We start from the raw sequence: 16,653 nt of genomic DNA, 5'->3' as shown, positions 1-16,653 counted from the left end.
TATTATCACCGCTATCATCACCGCAACCATCACCACCGCCACCTCCATTGATCCTCGCCATCGCTACCACCATCGCCACTATCATTACCACTGCCACCGTCGCCACTATCATTATCACCGCCACCATCACCACCATCCCCGCCACCACTGCCGCCACCTCCATTAGCCCTCACCACCGCTACCACCGCCACCTCCATCACCACTGCCACCACCACCATTTAACAACAACAACAACAACCGCCATTTGGGAACATCGCCACAATGCTTTGTACCAGGCTGTGTGTACTTTAATGCCACCTTCGCTACCACCACCCCCACTGCCTCCCTCCCTCACTTGCCATCGTGAGCCCCCTGAGAGAGACACCCAGACCTAGGGCTTGAACCCTGAACCCAGGGTCTCGGTGTCTCCGACACGGCCATCGTGAACCCCCTCAGAGAGAGAGAGAGAGACCCAGACCCAGGGCTTGAACCCTGACCCCAGGGTCTCAGTGTCTGACACGGCCATCGTGAACCCCCTTGAGAGAGAGACACCCAGACCCAGGGCTTGAACCCTGAACCCAGGGTCTCAGTATCTCTGACACAGCCATCGTGAACCCCCTGAGAGAGACACCCAGACCTAGGGCTTGAACCCTGAACCCAGGGTCTCGGTGTCTCCGACACGGCCATCGTGAACCCCCCTGAGAGAGAGACACCCAGACCCAGGGCTTGAACCCTGAACCCAGGGTCTCAGTGTCTCTGACACGACCATCGTGAACCCCCTTGAGAGAGACACCCAGACCCAGGGCTTGAACCCTGACCCCAGGGTCTCAGTGTCTGTGACACGGCCATCGTGAACCCCCCTGAGAGAGAGACACCCAGACCCAGGGCTTGAACCCTGACCCCAGGGTCTCGGTGTCTCTGACACGGCCATCGTGAACACCCTGAGAGAGAGAGAGAGACCCAGACCCACGGCTTGAACCCTGACCCCAGGGTCTCAGTGTCTCTGACACGGCCATCGTGAACCCCCTGAGAGAGAGACACCCAGACCCAGGGCTTGAACCCTGACCCCAGGGTCTCAGTGTCTCTGACACGGCCATCGTGAACCCCCCTGAGAGAGAGAGACACCCAGACCCAGGGCTTGAACCCTGACCCCAGGGTCTCAGTGTCTCCCACACGGCCACCGTGAACCCCCCTGAGAGAGAGACACCCAGACCCAGGGCTTGAACCCTGACCCCAGTGGTCTCAGTGTCTCTGACACGGCCATCGTGAACCCCCTTGAGAGAGAGACACCCAGACCCAGGGCTTGAACCCTGACCCCAGGGTCTCAGTGTCTGTGACACGGCCATCGTGAACCCCCTGAGACAGACACCCAGACCCAGGGCTTGAACCCTGACCCCAGGGTCTCAGTGTCTCTGACACGGCCATCGTGAACCCCCTGAGAGAGAGACACCCAGACCCAGGGCTTGAACCCTGAACCCAGGGTCTCAGTATCTCTGACACAGCCATCGTGAACCCCCTGAGAGAGACACCCAGACCCAGGGCTTGAACCCTGACCCCAGGGTCTCAGTGTCTCTGACACGGCCATCGTGAACCCCCCTGAGAGAGAGAGACAACCAGACCCAGGGCTTGAACCCTGACCCCAGGGTCTCGGTGTCTCTGACACAGCCATCGTGAACCCCTTGAGAGAGAGAGTGACAACCAGACCCAGGGCTTGAACCCTGACCCCAGGGTCTCAGTGTCTCTGACACGGCCATCGTGAACCCCCTGAGAGAGAGACACCCAGACCCAGGGCTTGAACCCTGACCCCAGGGTCTCGGTGTCTCTGACACGGCCATCGTGAACCCCCCTTGATAGAGAGACACCCAGACCCAGGGCTTGAACCCTGACCCCCGGGTCTCGGTGTCTCTGACACGGCCATCGTGAACCCCCTGAGAGAGAGACACCCAGACCCAGGGCTTGAACCCTGACCCCAGGGTCTCGGTGTCTCTGACACGGCCATCGTGAACCCCCTGAGAGAGAGACACCCAGACCCAGGGCTTGAACCCTGACCCCAGGGTCTCAGTGTCTCTGACACAGCCATCGTGAACCCCCTTGAGACACCCAGACCCAGGGCTTGAACCCTGACCCCGGGGTCTCAGTGTCTCTGACACGGCCATCGTGAACCCCCTTGAGACACCCAGACCCAGGGCTTGAACCCTGACCCCAGTGGTCTCAGTGTCTGTGACACGGCCATCGTGAACCCCCCTTGAGAGAGAGAGACACCCAGACCCAGGGCTTGAACCCTGACCCCAGGGTCTCAGTGTCTCTGACACGGCCATCGTGAACCCCCTTGAGACACCCAGACCCAGGGCTTGAACCCTGACCCCAGGCTCTCAGTGTCTCTGACACGGCCATCGTGAACCCCCTGAGAGAGAGACACCCAGACCCAGGGCTTGAACCCTGACCCCAGGGTCTCAGTGTCTCTGACACGGCCATCGTGAACCCCCTGAGAGAGAGACACCCAGACCCAGGGCTTGAACCCTGACCCCAGTGTCTCAGTGTCTCTGACACGGCCATCGTGAACCCCCTGAGAGAGAGACACCCAGACCCAGGGCTTGAACCCTGACCCCAGGGTCTCAGTGTCTCTGACACGGCCATCGTGAACCCCCTGAAAGAGAGACACCCAGACCCAGGGCTTGAACCCTGACCCCAGGGTCTCGGTGTCTCTGACACGGCCATCGTGAACCCCCTTGAGACACCCAGACCCAGGGCTTGAACCCTGACCCCAGGGTCTCGGTGTCTCTGACACGGCCATCGTGAACCCCCTTGAGAGAGAGAGACACCCAGACCCAGGGCTTGAACCCTGACCCCAGGCTCTCAGTGTCTCTGACACGGCCATCGTGAACCCCCTGAGAGAGACACCCAGACCCAGGGCTTGAACCCTGAACCCAGGGTCTCAGTGTCTCTGACACGGCCATCGTGAACCCCCTGAGAGAGAGACACCCAGACCCAGGGCTTGAACCCTGACCCCAGTGGTCTCGCTTACTCCCACCCATAACTCCCTCCTCGCTCTCTCCTCCCTCTCTCCTCCTTCCCCTCCCCGCGTGCGTGCAGGAGACTCGAGTGGATCGAAGTTCAGCGGCAGGCGAGGGCGCGGTCTCTGCTCCACTGCCTCGACAATTCCTCCTCTTCTTCATCTTCTTCTTCTTCATCATCATCATCATCATCGGCGTCGGCGGCGGCGCTGCGTCTCCGCTCCGAGCGCTCCCTCGTGGACGCGGCTGTCCGGTCTGTGGGCGAGGAGGCGACCAAAGCCTCCGCCGCCCTGCTGGACGGCCCTGCTGAGGCCTTCCTGTGGGCCTTGGACGACGTGGGGGGCTACCTACGCAAGGAGGAGTCCTTCACCAGGGGGGTCCTGCGCCTGGCCCGGCGGCTGTTTGGCCGCGCCGGCGACGAGGTGTCGGGGGCCGACGATGATGATGACGACGATGGTGATGGTGGTGATGGTGATGATGAGGTGAGCGTGAGTGTGGCACAGTGGGGAGCGGTAGTGTAGTAGTGTATAGTGTGTTGTAGTGTATAGTGTCGTAGCGTATAGTGTAGTGGTGTGTAGTGTAGTAGTGTATAGTGTAGTAGTGTATAGTGTAGTAGTGTATAGTGTAGTGTAGTAGTGTGTAGTGTAGTGGTGTGTAATAGTGTAGTGTATAGTGTAGTGGTGTATAGAGTGTTGTAGTGTATAGTGTATAGTGTAATAGTGTAGTAGTGTAGAGGTGTATGGTGTGTTGTAGTGTAGTGTATAGAGTGTTGTAGTGTATAGTGTAGTGTGTAGTGGTGTATAGTGTGTTGTAGTGTATCGTGTAGTAGTGTATAGTGTTGTAGTGTATAGTGTAGTGGTGTATAGTGTGTTGTAGTGTATAGTGTAGTGGTGTATAGAGTGTTGTAGTGTAGTAGTGTGTAGTGTAGTAGTGTATAGAGTGTTGTAGTGTAGTAGTGTATAGTGTAGTGGTGTATAGTGTAGTGTGTAGTGTATAGTGTCATAGTGTAGTGTAGTAGTGTATAGTGTGTTGTAGTGTATAGTGTAGTGTAGTAGTGTGTAGTGTAGTGGTGTATAGTGTAGTGTAGTTGTGTATAGTGTCATAGTCTATAGTGTAGTGGTGTATAGAGTGTATGGTGTAGTGTCTAGTGTAGTATAGTGGTGTATAGTGTAGTGGTGTATAGTGTAGTGGTGTATATAGTGTCGTAGTGTATAGTGTAGTGGTGTATAGAGTGTTGTAGTGTAGTAGTGTGTAGTGTATAGTGTAGTGGTGTATGGTGTTGTAGTGTATAGTGTAGTGGTGTATAGAGTGTTGTAGTGTAGTGGTGTATAGTGTAGTGGTGTATAGTGTTGTAGTGTATAGTGTAGTGGTGTATAGTGTGTTGTAGTGTAGTAGTGTATAGTGTAGTGTATAGTGTAGTAGTGTAGTGTAGTGGTGTATAGTGTGTTGTAGTGTATAGTGTAGTGGTGTATAGAGTTGTATTGTAGTAGTGTATAGTGTAGTGTAGTGGTGTATAGTGTAGTGTAGTAGTGTATAGTGTAGTGTAGTAGTGTATAGTGTCGTAGTCTATAGTGTAGTGTTGTAGTGTATAGTGTAGTGTAGTAGTGTATAGTGTAGTGTAGTAGTGTATAGTATAGTGTCGTAGTCTATAGTGTAGTGTTGTAGTGTATAGTGTAGTGTAGTAGTGTATAGTGTATAGTATAGTGTAGTAGTGTATAGTGTAGTGTAGTAGTGTAGTAGTGTATAGTGTCGTAGTCTATAGTGTAGTGTTGTAGTGTATAGTGTAGTGTAGTAGTGTATAGTGTCATAGTCTATAGTGTAGTGGTGTATAGAGTGTATGGTGTAGTGTAGTAGTGTAGTGTCTAGTGTAGTATAGTGGTGTATAGTGTAGTGGTGTATATAGTGTCGTAGTGTATAGTGTAGTGGTGTATAGAGTGGTGTAGTGTAGTGGTGTATTGTGGTGTATAGTGTAGTGGTGTAGTCTATAGTGTAGTGGTGTATAGTGTCGTAGTCTATAGTGTTGTAGTGTTGTAGTGTAGTCGTGTATAGTGTAGTGTAGCAGTGTGTAGTGGTGTATATAGCGTAGTGTAGTGGTGTATAGTATAGTGTAGTGGTGTATAGAGTGTATGGTGTAGTAGTGTATGGTGTAGTAGTGTCTAGTGTAGTATAGTTCTTGTATAGTGGAGTGGTGTAGTAGTGCATAGTGTAGTAGTGTATAGTGTAGTAGTGCATAGTGTAGTAGTGCATAGTGTAGTAGTGCATAGTGTAGTGTATAGTGTAGTGGTGTATATAGTGTAGTGGTGTATAGAGTGTATGGTGTATTGTCTTGTATAGTGTAGTAGTGGTGTATAGTGTAGTAGTGTAGTGGTGTATATAGTGTAGTAGTGTATAGTGTAGTAGTGTGTAGTGTATAGTGTAGTGGTGTATATAGTGTAGTGGTGTATAGTGTAGTAGTGGCTAGCGCTACGCTGCGCTACAAACCTGTCAACCTGAGTTTGATTCCCACTCACGGCCAACACCACCACCACAGTGACAGCGATTATCTGAACCGGCCCTGGGCCTCCCCTAGGTCGACTCGGCCTCAAATGAGTACCTGGTACACATGTGGAGTAAACATCGCCACCGGTAAGGCAAAGGTGACCAGGCATGGTGCTGGCCACCCACCCCCTTGTGTGCCGTTACCGGCCTTCATAGGTGGTGCTCGCTAAACAGCACTTGCCCCAACAGTCTGTTAGAGGCTATACGGGGGATCTTCATCTTTGTGGCCTGGGTATTTTGTGCCATCGGACACTCCACCACCGCAACTCCCAGCCGGTGATGGAGCAGCTGTGGAGGGAGTTGGAGATTTTGCCATACCTGGGCAGTGTGCTCGTGACCGGCTCCGGTTTGACAGCAGAGGGTCTCGCCTTCAGTAGCTGTACCGGAGGAATTTCCGTCTGGTACAGATATAATGGGAGGCTGATCGATGCCCGGGTGCGGTCAAGGGATGGCTTCCTGTTGCTCAACCACGTTACGTACGCCGATGATCTGGTGATTGCTGCTCGCTCAGAGGAGGAGTTGGAGACGCTGCTGCTGAGACTGGAGCGTGCCACTAAGAGGTGGGGCCTTACCATCAGCCCCAACAAAACTAAGCACCTGCCTGGGTATTTTGTACCCTCGGACACTCCACCCCCACAACTCCCAATCGGTGATGGGGCAGTTGTGGAGAGAGTGGAGAGTTTCCCATACCTGGGCAGTGTGCTTATGACCGGCTCCAGTTTAACAGCAGAGGTCTCACTCCGAATCAGTCGAGCGGCAATATCTTTTCATCGGTTGCGTAACGCTGTGTGGAAGCTACCTGGTCTGTCGCTCCGCACTAAGCTTCAGGTCTTCTCGGCCACAGTTATTCCCTCCCTTCTCTACGCTTGCGAAACGTGGACCCCCCTAATGGAGCATCTTCGCCGGTTAGAAACTTTGAGGCTGGCCTGCCTACGATCCATCCTGGGTTTAACCAGACTGGATTGTGTGAGGAGCTGTTACAGGGTACACGGAATCTTCGTCCGTAATATCATAGGTGGTGCTACTCGCTACTAACAGCACTTGCCCCCTACAGCCTGCTAGAGCCTACACAGGGGATCTTTGTCTGTGTGTATATCATAGGTGGTGCTACTCGCTACTAACACCACTTGCCCCTACAGCCTGCTAGAGGCTACACGGGGGATCTTTGTCTGTGTGTATACCATAGGTGGTGCTACTCGCTACTAACAGCACTTGCCCCTACAGCTTGCTAGAGGCTACACGGGGGATCTTTGTCTGTGTGTATATCATAGGTGGTGCTACTCGCTACTAACAGCACTTGCCTCTACAGCCTGCTAGAGGCTACACGGGGGATCTTTGTTTGTGTGTAATATCATAGGTGGTGCTACTCGCTACTAACAGCACTTGCCCCCTACAGCCTGCTAGAGGCTACACGGGGGATCTTTGTCTGTGTGTGTATATCATAGGTGATGCTACTCGCTACTAACACCACTTGCCCCCTACAGCCTGCTAGAGGCTACACGGGGGATCTTTGTCTGTGTGTATATCATAGGTGGTGCTACTCGCTACTCGCTACTAACAGCACTTGCCCCTACAGCCTGCTAGAGGCTACACGGGGGATCTTTGTCTGTGTGTATATCATAGGTGGTGCTACTCGCTACTAACAGCACTTGCCCCCTACAGCCTGCTAGAGGCTACACGGGGGATCTTTGTCTGTGTGTGTATCATAGGTGGTGCTACTCGCTACTAACAGCACTTGCCTCTACAGCCTGCTAGAGGCTACACGGGGGATCTTTGTTTGTGTGTAATATCATAGGTGGTGCTACTCGCTACTAACAGCACTTGCCCCCTACAGCCTGCTAGAGGCTACACGGGGGATCTTTGTCTGTGTGTGTGTGTGTGGGTGTTCTTTTATGGCCGATTCGACCTGGGGGGGCTGGCCAGACCCCCCTCCCCCCCCTAACGATCGTGACATTTGTGTGACGGTGATGCTGGTGGTGTTGATGGTGGTCGACGTTGGACGATGCTGTCTCCTCGCCACCTCCTCGCCACCTCCTCGCCACCTCCTCGCCACCTCCTCACCTAATCACATTTCATCGTCACGTTGTACGTTTTTGTTCAACAGAAGCCTCACGCTGCCAACGCAGACAACAATGGCGGTGGTGGCAGTGGTGGCGGTGGTGGCGGTGGTGGCGGTGGTGGCGGTGGTGGTGGTGGTGGTGGTGGCGGTGGTGGTGGTGGCGGTGGTGGTGGCGATGATGGTGGTGATGCCGCTAGTGGTCACGTCGGCTACGGCGATGGTACCGGCGGTGGTGCTGGCGGTGGTGGTGGTGGTGGTGGTGCTACCTGTGGTGGTGGTGGTGGTGGTGGCGGTGGTGGTGGTGGTGGTGGTGGTGGTGGCGGTGGTGGTGGTGGTGATGGTGGTGGTGATGGTGCTACCTGTGGTGGTGGTGGTGGTGGTGGTGGTGGCGGTGGTGGTGGTGGTGATGGTGGTGCTACCTGTGGTGGTGGTGGTGGTGGTGGTGGTGGTGGTGGCGGTGGTGGTGGTGGTGGTGGTGGCGGTGGTGGTGGTGGTGATGGTGCTACCTGTGGCGGTGGTGGTGGCGGTGGTGGTGGTGGTGATGGTGCTACCTGTGGTGGTGGTGGTGGTGATGGTGCTACCTGTGGTGGTGGTGGTGGTGGTGGTGGCGGTGGTGGTGGTGGTGATGGTGCTACCTGTGGTGGTGGTGGTGGTGGTGGTGGCGGCGGTGGTGGTGGTGGTGGCGCTACCGGTGGCGGTGGTGGAGGCGGTGGTCACCGCGTTGCCACGGCTGAGGAGCTTGCGCTGACGTTGACGCAGCTGCAGGGCGAGGGCTGGGAGCACGGCGAGGCGCTGGCCGCTCGCGCCAAGGCCCGCGAGGCGGCGGCCATGGCGGCGCTGGACCGGGCGCGCAGTGGCCTGCGCCGGCTGGAGGCCTCCGACCACGTGGGTTGGAACCGGCGTCGCCATCGTCATCACCGTCATCGTCATCGCCGCCGTGTTCATCACCGTCATCACCGCCGTGTTCAGCGTCATCACCAACGTCAACGCCGTATTCACCACCATCGCCATCACTGCCGAATTCACCATCACCGGCATCACCACCATCGTCATCGTATTCACCACCATCACCACCACCATCACCACCATCACCACCACAATCACCACCATCACCACCACCATCACCACCATCACCACCATCACCACCACCACCATCACCACCATCACCACCACCATCACCACCATCACCACCACCATCATCACCACCACCACCATCACCACCATCACCACCATCACCACCACCATCACCACCATCACCACCACCACCATCACCACCATCACCACCACCATCACCACCATCACCACCATCACCACCACCACCATCACCACCATCACCACCATCACCACCACCACCATCACCACCATCACCACCATCACCACCACCATCACCACCACCACCGCCATCACCACCATCACCACCACCACCATCACCACCACCATCACTGCCGTATTCACCACCATCACCACCACCATCACCATCACCACCACCATCACCACCACCACCACCATCATCACCACCATCACCACCACCATCACCACCATCACCACCACCATCACCGCCATCACCACCATCACCGCCATCACCACCACCACCATCACCGCCATCACCACCACCACCATCACCACCGCCATCACCACCATCACCGCCATCACCACCACCACCATCACCGCCATCACCACCACCATCACCACCACCACCATCACCACCACCATCACCACCATCACCACCATCACCACCACCACCATCACCACCACCATCACCACCGACGCCGTCACACCCTCCGCCCCCTCTCCCCCCCCCCGGCTCCCCCAGGCCCCTCCCAGGGAGGAGGCTCTTCGCTCCCAGCTGGTGGCCGCCCTCGGCGCCATCGCCGAGCTGTCCGGCGAGTGCCGCCGGCTGGAGGCCGTGGAGCTGCCTCGCTCGCTGCGCCGGCTGTCCCCCGCTCAGGCGCTGCCCGCGGCCATGGCCCTCCTCCGCCTCAGCCTGGCACAGCATCGGCAGGTGGCGGGGGTGGGGTGGGTTGGCTTGCCCACGGCTCTCTCACCGTGCCGTGCCCACGGCTCTCTCCCCGTGGCCCACGACCCTCTCCCCGTGGCCCACGGCTCTCTCCCCGTGGCCCAGGACTCTCTCCCCGTGGCCCACGACTCTCTCCCCGTGGCCCACGACTCTCTCCCCGTGGCCCACGACTCTCTCCCCGTGGCCCACGACTCTCTCCCCGTGGCCCACGACTCTCTCCCCGTGGCCCACGACTCTCTCCCCGTGACCCACGACTCTCTCCCCGTGGCCCACGACTCTCTCCCCGTGGCCCACGGCTCTCTCCCCGTGACCCACGACCCTCTCCCCGTGGCCCACGACTCTCTCCCCGTGGCCCACGACTCTCTCCCCGTGGCCCACGACTCTCTCCCCCGTGGCCCACGGCTCTCTCCCCGTGGCCCACGGCTCTCTCCCCGTGGCCTACGACTCTCTCCCCGTGGCCCACGACCCTCTCCCCGTGGCCCACGGCTCTCTCCCCGTGACCCTCGACTCTCTCCCCGTGACCCACGACCCTCTCCCCGTGGCCCACGGCTCTCTCCCCGTGACCCACGACCCTCTCCCCGTGGCCCACGACTCTCTCCCCGTGGCCCACGACTCTCTCCCCGTGGCCCACGGCTCTCTCCCCGTGGCCCACGACTCTCTCCCCGTGACCCACGACTCTCTCCCCGTGGCCCACGACTCTCTCCCCATGGCCCACGGCTCTCTCCCCATGGCCCACGGCTCTCTCCCCGTGGCCCACGACTCTCTCCCCGTGGCCCACGACTCTCTCCCCGTGACCCACGACTCTCTCCCCGTGGCCCACGACTCTCTCCCCATGGCCCACGGCTCTCTCCCCATGGCCCACGGCTCTCTCCCCGTGGCCCACGACTCTCTCCCCGTGGCCCACGACTCTCTCCCCGTGGCCCACGGCTCTCTCTCCGTGGCCCACGACTCTCTCCCCGTGGCCCACGACCCTCTCCCCGTGGCCCACGGTTCTCTCCCCATGGCCCACGACTCTCTCCCCATGGCCCACGACTCTCTCCCCATGGCCCACGACTCTCTCCCCATGGCCCACGGCTCTCTCCCCGTGACCCACGACTCTCTCCCCGTGGCCCACGACTCTCTCCCCGTGGCCCACGACTCTCTCCCCGTGGCCCACGACTCTCTCCCCCGTGGCCCACGGCTCTCTCCCCGTGGCCCACGACTCTCTCCCCGTGGCCCACGACTCTCTCCCCCGTGGCCCACGACTCTCTCCCCGTGGCCCACGACTCTCTCCCCATGGCCCACGACTCTCTCCCCATGGCCCACGGCTCTCTCCCCATGGCCCACGACTCTCTCCCCATGGCCCACGACTCTCTCCCCATGGCCCACGACTCTCTCCCCATGGCCCACGGCTCTCTCCCCATGGCCCACGACTCTCTCCCCATGGCCCACGACTCTCTCCCCATGGCCCACGGCTCTCTCCCCATGGCCCACGACTCTCTCCCCGTGGCCCACGACTCTCTCCCCGTGGCCCACGACTCTCTCCCCGTGGCCCACGACTCTCTCCCCGTGGCCCACGACTCTCTCCCCCGTGGCCCACGACTCTCTCCCCGTGGCCCACGACTCTCTCCCCATGGCCCACGACTCTCTCCCCATGGCCCACGGCTCTCTCCCCATGGCCCACGACTCTCTCCCCATGGCCCACGACTCTCTCCCCATGGCCCACGACTCTCTCCCCGTGGCCCACGACTCTCTCCCCGTGGCCCACGACTCTCTCCCCGTGGCCCACGACTCTCTCCCCGTGGCCCACGACTCTCTCCCCCGTGGCCCACGGCTCTCTCCCCGTGGCCCACGACTCTCTCCCCGTGGCCCACGGCTCTCTCCCCATGGCCCACGACTCTCTCCCCACACTCCCTACCCACACTCCCTGCCTGCCCACACTCTCTACCCACACTCCCTACCCACACTCCCCCTCCATCGCCAGCCCCTCCCCCCCCCCACCTCCCACCCCACCAACATCTCCTGGCCGCCTCTACGGAGCCCTCACGCTCCCCTTGTGTCACCACCACCACCACCACAACCACCACCACCACCACAACCACCACCCACCCTCACCACCACAACTACCACCACCATAACCACCCTCACCACCACCACCACCCACCCTCACCACCACAACCACCACCACAACAACCACCACCACAACAACCACAACCACCACCACAACCACCACCACACCTACCACCACCACCCCCACCACCACCCTCACCACCACAACCACCACCACAACCACAACTACCACCACCACACCCACCACAACCACCACAACCACAACTACCACCACCACAACCACCACAACCACCACACCCACCACAACCACCACATCCACCACATCCACCACATCCACCACACCCACAACAACCACCACAACCACCCTCACCACCCAACCCACCCACACACACCCACACACAGATGGAGTCCAAGCAAGAGCTGGTGTCCGAACTGCTGGCCCAGCAGCTGGCACGCCTGGAGCTGCTGAGGGCTTGCTACGAGGTGGAGCGCCAGCGGGTGGCTCAGCTGGCGGCCCTGCTGGGCGGCCTCGTGCACGGCGGCCCGGCCCGTTGCGGCCTTCGGGCCGAGCGGGAGGCCCGGCGCCGGGGACGGCGTCGCCGGGGCGGCCGCTGCGGCGCCTGGGAGGAGGTGGGGGAGGATGAGGAGGAGGGTGAGGAGGAGGAGGAGGAGGTGGAGGAGGAGGTGGAGGAGGAGCGGGGGGAGGAGGGTGAGGGCGGCGACTTCATCAGCTACGGGGACGCGGCCACCATGAGGTGGGTGGGTGGTGCCGTGGGTGGCTCCTCACACAGAGGCCCACAGACTCACCACCACCACACAGAGACCCACAGACTCACCACCACACAGAGACCCATAGACTCACCACCACCACACAGAGACCCATAGACTCACCACCACCACACAGAGACTCACAGACTCACCACCACCACACAGAGACCCATAGACTCACCACCACCACACAGATACCCATAGACTCACCACCACACAGAGACCCATAGACTCACCACCACACAGAGACCCATAGACTCACCACACACACAGAGACCCACAGACTCACCATCACCACACAGAGACCCATAGACTCACCACCACACAGAGACCCATAGACTCACCACCACACAGACACCCGTAGACTCACCACCACACAGAGACCCATAGACTCATCACCACACAGACACCCGTAGACTCATCACCACACAGAGACCCACAGACTCATCACCACCACCACACAGAGACCCACAGACTCACCACCACCACACAGAGACCCATAGACTCACCACCACCACCACACAGAGACCCACAGACTCACCACCACCACCACACAGAGACCCCCAGACTCACCACCACCACCACACAGAGACCCACAGACTCACCACCACCACACAGAGACCCACAGACTCACCACCACCACACAGAGACCCACAGACTCACCACCACCACACAGAGACCCACAGACTCACAATTCTGAACACTGCTCCCCTTCCCTGCAGACTTTTTGAGCTCCTGTGCGGTGATGGCGGCGGTGATGGTGGCGGTGGTGGCGGTGGTGGCGGTGGTGGCGGTGGTGGTGGTGGCGGCGGTGGTGGTGGTGGTGGTGGCACCATCTCCGGCTCCGCTCCACTGTTCCCCTCCCGCTCTGAGCTGGAGCGCGGAGCGAGGGAGTTGGAGGCCCGTGTGGCGGAGCTCCACCAGGGGCTGGCGGAGGTCTCCCAGAGGAGGCTCAGGGAGGTGGCCAGGGCTGAGGCACGGGTGCTGGGCCTCTACAGGGAGCTCTACGGGGAGGACGTGGAGGGGGGTGGCACGGGTCCACAGCTGACGCCCCCGGTGAGGAGGAGGAGGTGGTGGTGGTGGTGGAGAATGAGGTGGTGGTGGTGGTGGTGGTGGTAGTAGTGGTGGTGGTGGTGGGGGTGGTGGTAGTGGTGGAGAATGAGGTGGTGGTGGTGGAGAATGAGGAGGTAGTGGTGGTGGTGGTGGTGGAGAATGAGGAGGTAGTGGTGGTGGTGGTGGTGAATGAGGTGGTGGTGGTGGTGAATGAGGTGGTGGTGGTGGTGGATAATGAGGTGGTGGTGGAGAATGAGGTGGTGGTGGTGGTGGAGAATGAGGAGGTAGTGGTGGTGGTGGTGGAGAATGAGGAGGTAGTGGTGGTGGTGGTGAATGAGGTGGTGGTGGCGGTGGTGGTGAATGAGGTGGTGGTGGTGAATGAGGTGGTGGTGGTAGTGGTGGAGAATGAGGTGGTGGTGGTGGTGGTGGAGAATGAGGAGGTAGTGGTGGTGGTGGTGGTGGAGAATGAGGAGGTAGTGGTGGTGGTGGTGGTGAATGAGGTGGTGGTGGTGGTGGTGGTGGAGAATGAGGTGGTGGTGGAGAATGAGGTGGTGGTGGTGGTGGAGAATGAGGTGGTGGTGGTGGTGGTGGTGATGGTGGTGGTGAATGAGGAGGTAGTGGTGGTGGTGGTGGTGAATGAGGTGGTGGTGGAGAATGAGGTGGTGGTGGTGGTGGAGAATGAGGTGGTGGTGGTGGTGGAGAATGAGGTGGTGGTGGTGGTGGTGGTGATGGTGGTGGTGAATGAGGAGGTAGTGGTGGTGGTGGTGGTGAATGAGGTGGTGGTGGTGGTGGAGAATGAGGTGGTGGTGGTGGTGGAGAATGAGGTGGTGGTGGTGGAGAATGAGGTGGTGGTGGTGGTGGTGGTCGTGGTGGTGGTGGAGGAGGAGGGGGGTGGTGGTGGTGAGTAGGTGGTTGAGGAGGTGTTTGTGGGGGTAGTTGAGGATGATGTGGTGGAGGTGCAGCTCGAGGTGGAAATGGTGGTGGTGATGGTCGTTGCAGAAGGTGGTGATGGTTATGGTGGAGGTTATGGTGATGTTGGAGGTGATGATGATGGTGGAGGTGATGGTGGTGGCGGTGATGGTGGAGGTGATGATGATGGTGGAGGTGATGATGGTGGTGATAGCGATGATGATGGTGGTGATGGTGATAGCGATGATGATGGTGGTGGCGGTGATGATGATGATGGTGGAGGTGATGATGGTGGTGATAGCGATGATGATGGTAATAGCGATGATGATGGTGGTGGCGGTGATGATGATGATGATGGTGGTGGCGGTGAAGATGATGATGGTGGAGGCTGATGATGGTGGTGGCGGTGATGATGGTGGAGGCTGATGATGATAATGATGGTGGTGACGGTGATGATGGTGGAGGCTGATGATGATAATGATGGTGGTGGCGGTGATGATGGTGGAGGCTGATGATGATAATGATGGTGGTGGTGATGATGATGGAGGTGATGGTGGTACCGATGATGATGGTGGTGGCGGTGAAGATGATGATGGTGGCGGTGATGATGATGGTGGAGGCTGATGATGATGGTGGAGGCTGATGATGATGATGATGGTGGTGGCTGATGAAGATGATGGTGGTGGCTGATGAAGATGATGGTGGTGGTGGCGGTGATGATGATGGTGGAGGCTGATGATGATAATGATGGTGGTGGTGATGATGATGGTGGAGGTGTGATGGTGATAGCGATGATGATGGTGGTGGAGGCTGATGATGATGGTGGTGGAGGCTGATGATAATGATGGTGGAGGTGATGATGATGATGGTGGAGGTGTGATGGTAATAGCGATGATGATGGTGGTGGCGGTGAAGATGATGATGGTGGAGGATGATGATGATGGTGGTGGTGATGATGATGGTGGAGGCTGATGATGATGATGGTGGTGGCGGTGATGATGGTGGAGGCTGATGATGATGATGATGGTGGAGGCTGATGATGATGATCATGGTGGTGATGATGATGGTGTTGGAGACTGATGATGATGATGATGGCGGTGGTGGCGGTGATGATGGTGGTGGGGAGCGCTGGTGTAGCAGTTGGCGCTGCCTAGCGACCTGAGGTTCGATTCCCGCTCTCCGCCAAGCATCGGGCTCGGCCCCGCACGAGAACCTGGTGCTGTGGTCGCGTAGCGAACATCGCCACAGGGGAGACAAAGGCGGCTGGGCTGCCGTGGTGTTGGACACCCACCCCAACTCGTGCGGCTAGGGGAGGCCAAGAGTTGAACTTGGGGGGGGGAAGGGGTTCTCTGCTGTTGGTAGTGCAGCGTTGACCACTTGCACCACCGCTACCCACTCACTCACACACTCAGTCAAATACACACACACATACTCACAAATACACACACACACACTCAGTCAAATACTCACACACACACACACAGTCAAATACACACACACACACATACTCAGTCAAATACTCACACACACACACAGTCAAATACTCACACACACACACTCTCAGTCAAATACTCACACACACACAGTCAAATACTCACACACACACACTCAGTCAAATACTCACACACACACATACTCAGTCAAATACTCACACACACACACACTCAGTCAAATACTCACACACACACACACTCAGTCAAATACTCACACACACACACACTCAGTCAAATACTCACACACACACACACTCAGTCAAATACTCACACACACACACACACTCAGTCAAATACTCACACACACACACACTCAGTCAAATACACACACACACATACTCAGTCAAATACTCACACACACACATACTCAGTCACATACTCACACACACACACACTCAGTCAAATACTCACACACACACACACACTCAGTCACATACTCACACACACACTCAGTCAAATACTCACACACACACACACTCAGTCACATACTCACACACACAGTCAAATACTCACACACACACACACTCAGTCAAATACTCACACACACACACACTCAGTCAAATACTCACACACACACACTCAGTCAAATACTCACACACACACTCAGTCAAATACTCACACACACACTCAGTAAAATACTCACACACACACACTCAGTCAAATACTCACACACACACTCACCCACACACACACATACTCACTCTCACCCACACACACACATACTCAGTCAAATACTCACACACACTCACCCACACACACATACTCACATACTCA

General features: G+C 57.7%; 1 protein-coding gene across 1 annotated transcript in view; it reads left to right on the top strand.

The window, feature by feature from the left end:
- The window catches only part of LOC116957719 (uncharacterized), a 31,899-nt gene that overhangs the window by 13,388 nt on the left and 1,858 nt on the right, over positions 1–16,653 (top strand). The window contains exons 5-9 of the mRNA XM_076057667.1: positions 3,073–3,475; positions 8,350–8,475; positions 9,404–9,592; positions 12,059–12,411; positions 13,147–13,480. Coding sequence (XP_075913782.1) covers positions 3,073–3,475; positions 8,350–8,475; positions 9,404–9,592; positions 12,059–12,411; positions 13,147–13,480 — 1,405 coding nt within the window. The remainder of the gene's footprint in view (positions 1–3,072; positions 3,476–8,349; positions 8,476–9,403; positions 9,593–12,058; positions 12,412–13,146; positions 13,481–16,653) is intronic.

This window comes from Petromyzon marinus, chromosome 83 (assembly GCF_048934315.1).
Source record: "Petromyzon marinus isolate PM22_M1 ecotype Great Lakes invasive population chromosome 83, UKy_Petmar_22M1.pri1.0, whole genome shotgun sequence".
In the NCBI taxonomy this organism is placed as follows: domain Eukaryota; kingdom Metazoa; phylum Chordata; class Hyperoartia; order Petromyzontiformes; family Petromyzontidae; genus Petromyzon; species Petromyzon marinus.
The sequence above is the reverse complement of the archived record's forward strand: the minus strand, read 5'-3'. Positions and strand labels throughout refer to the sequence as shown.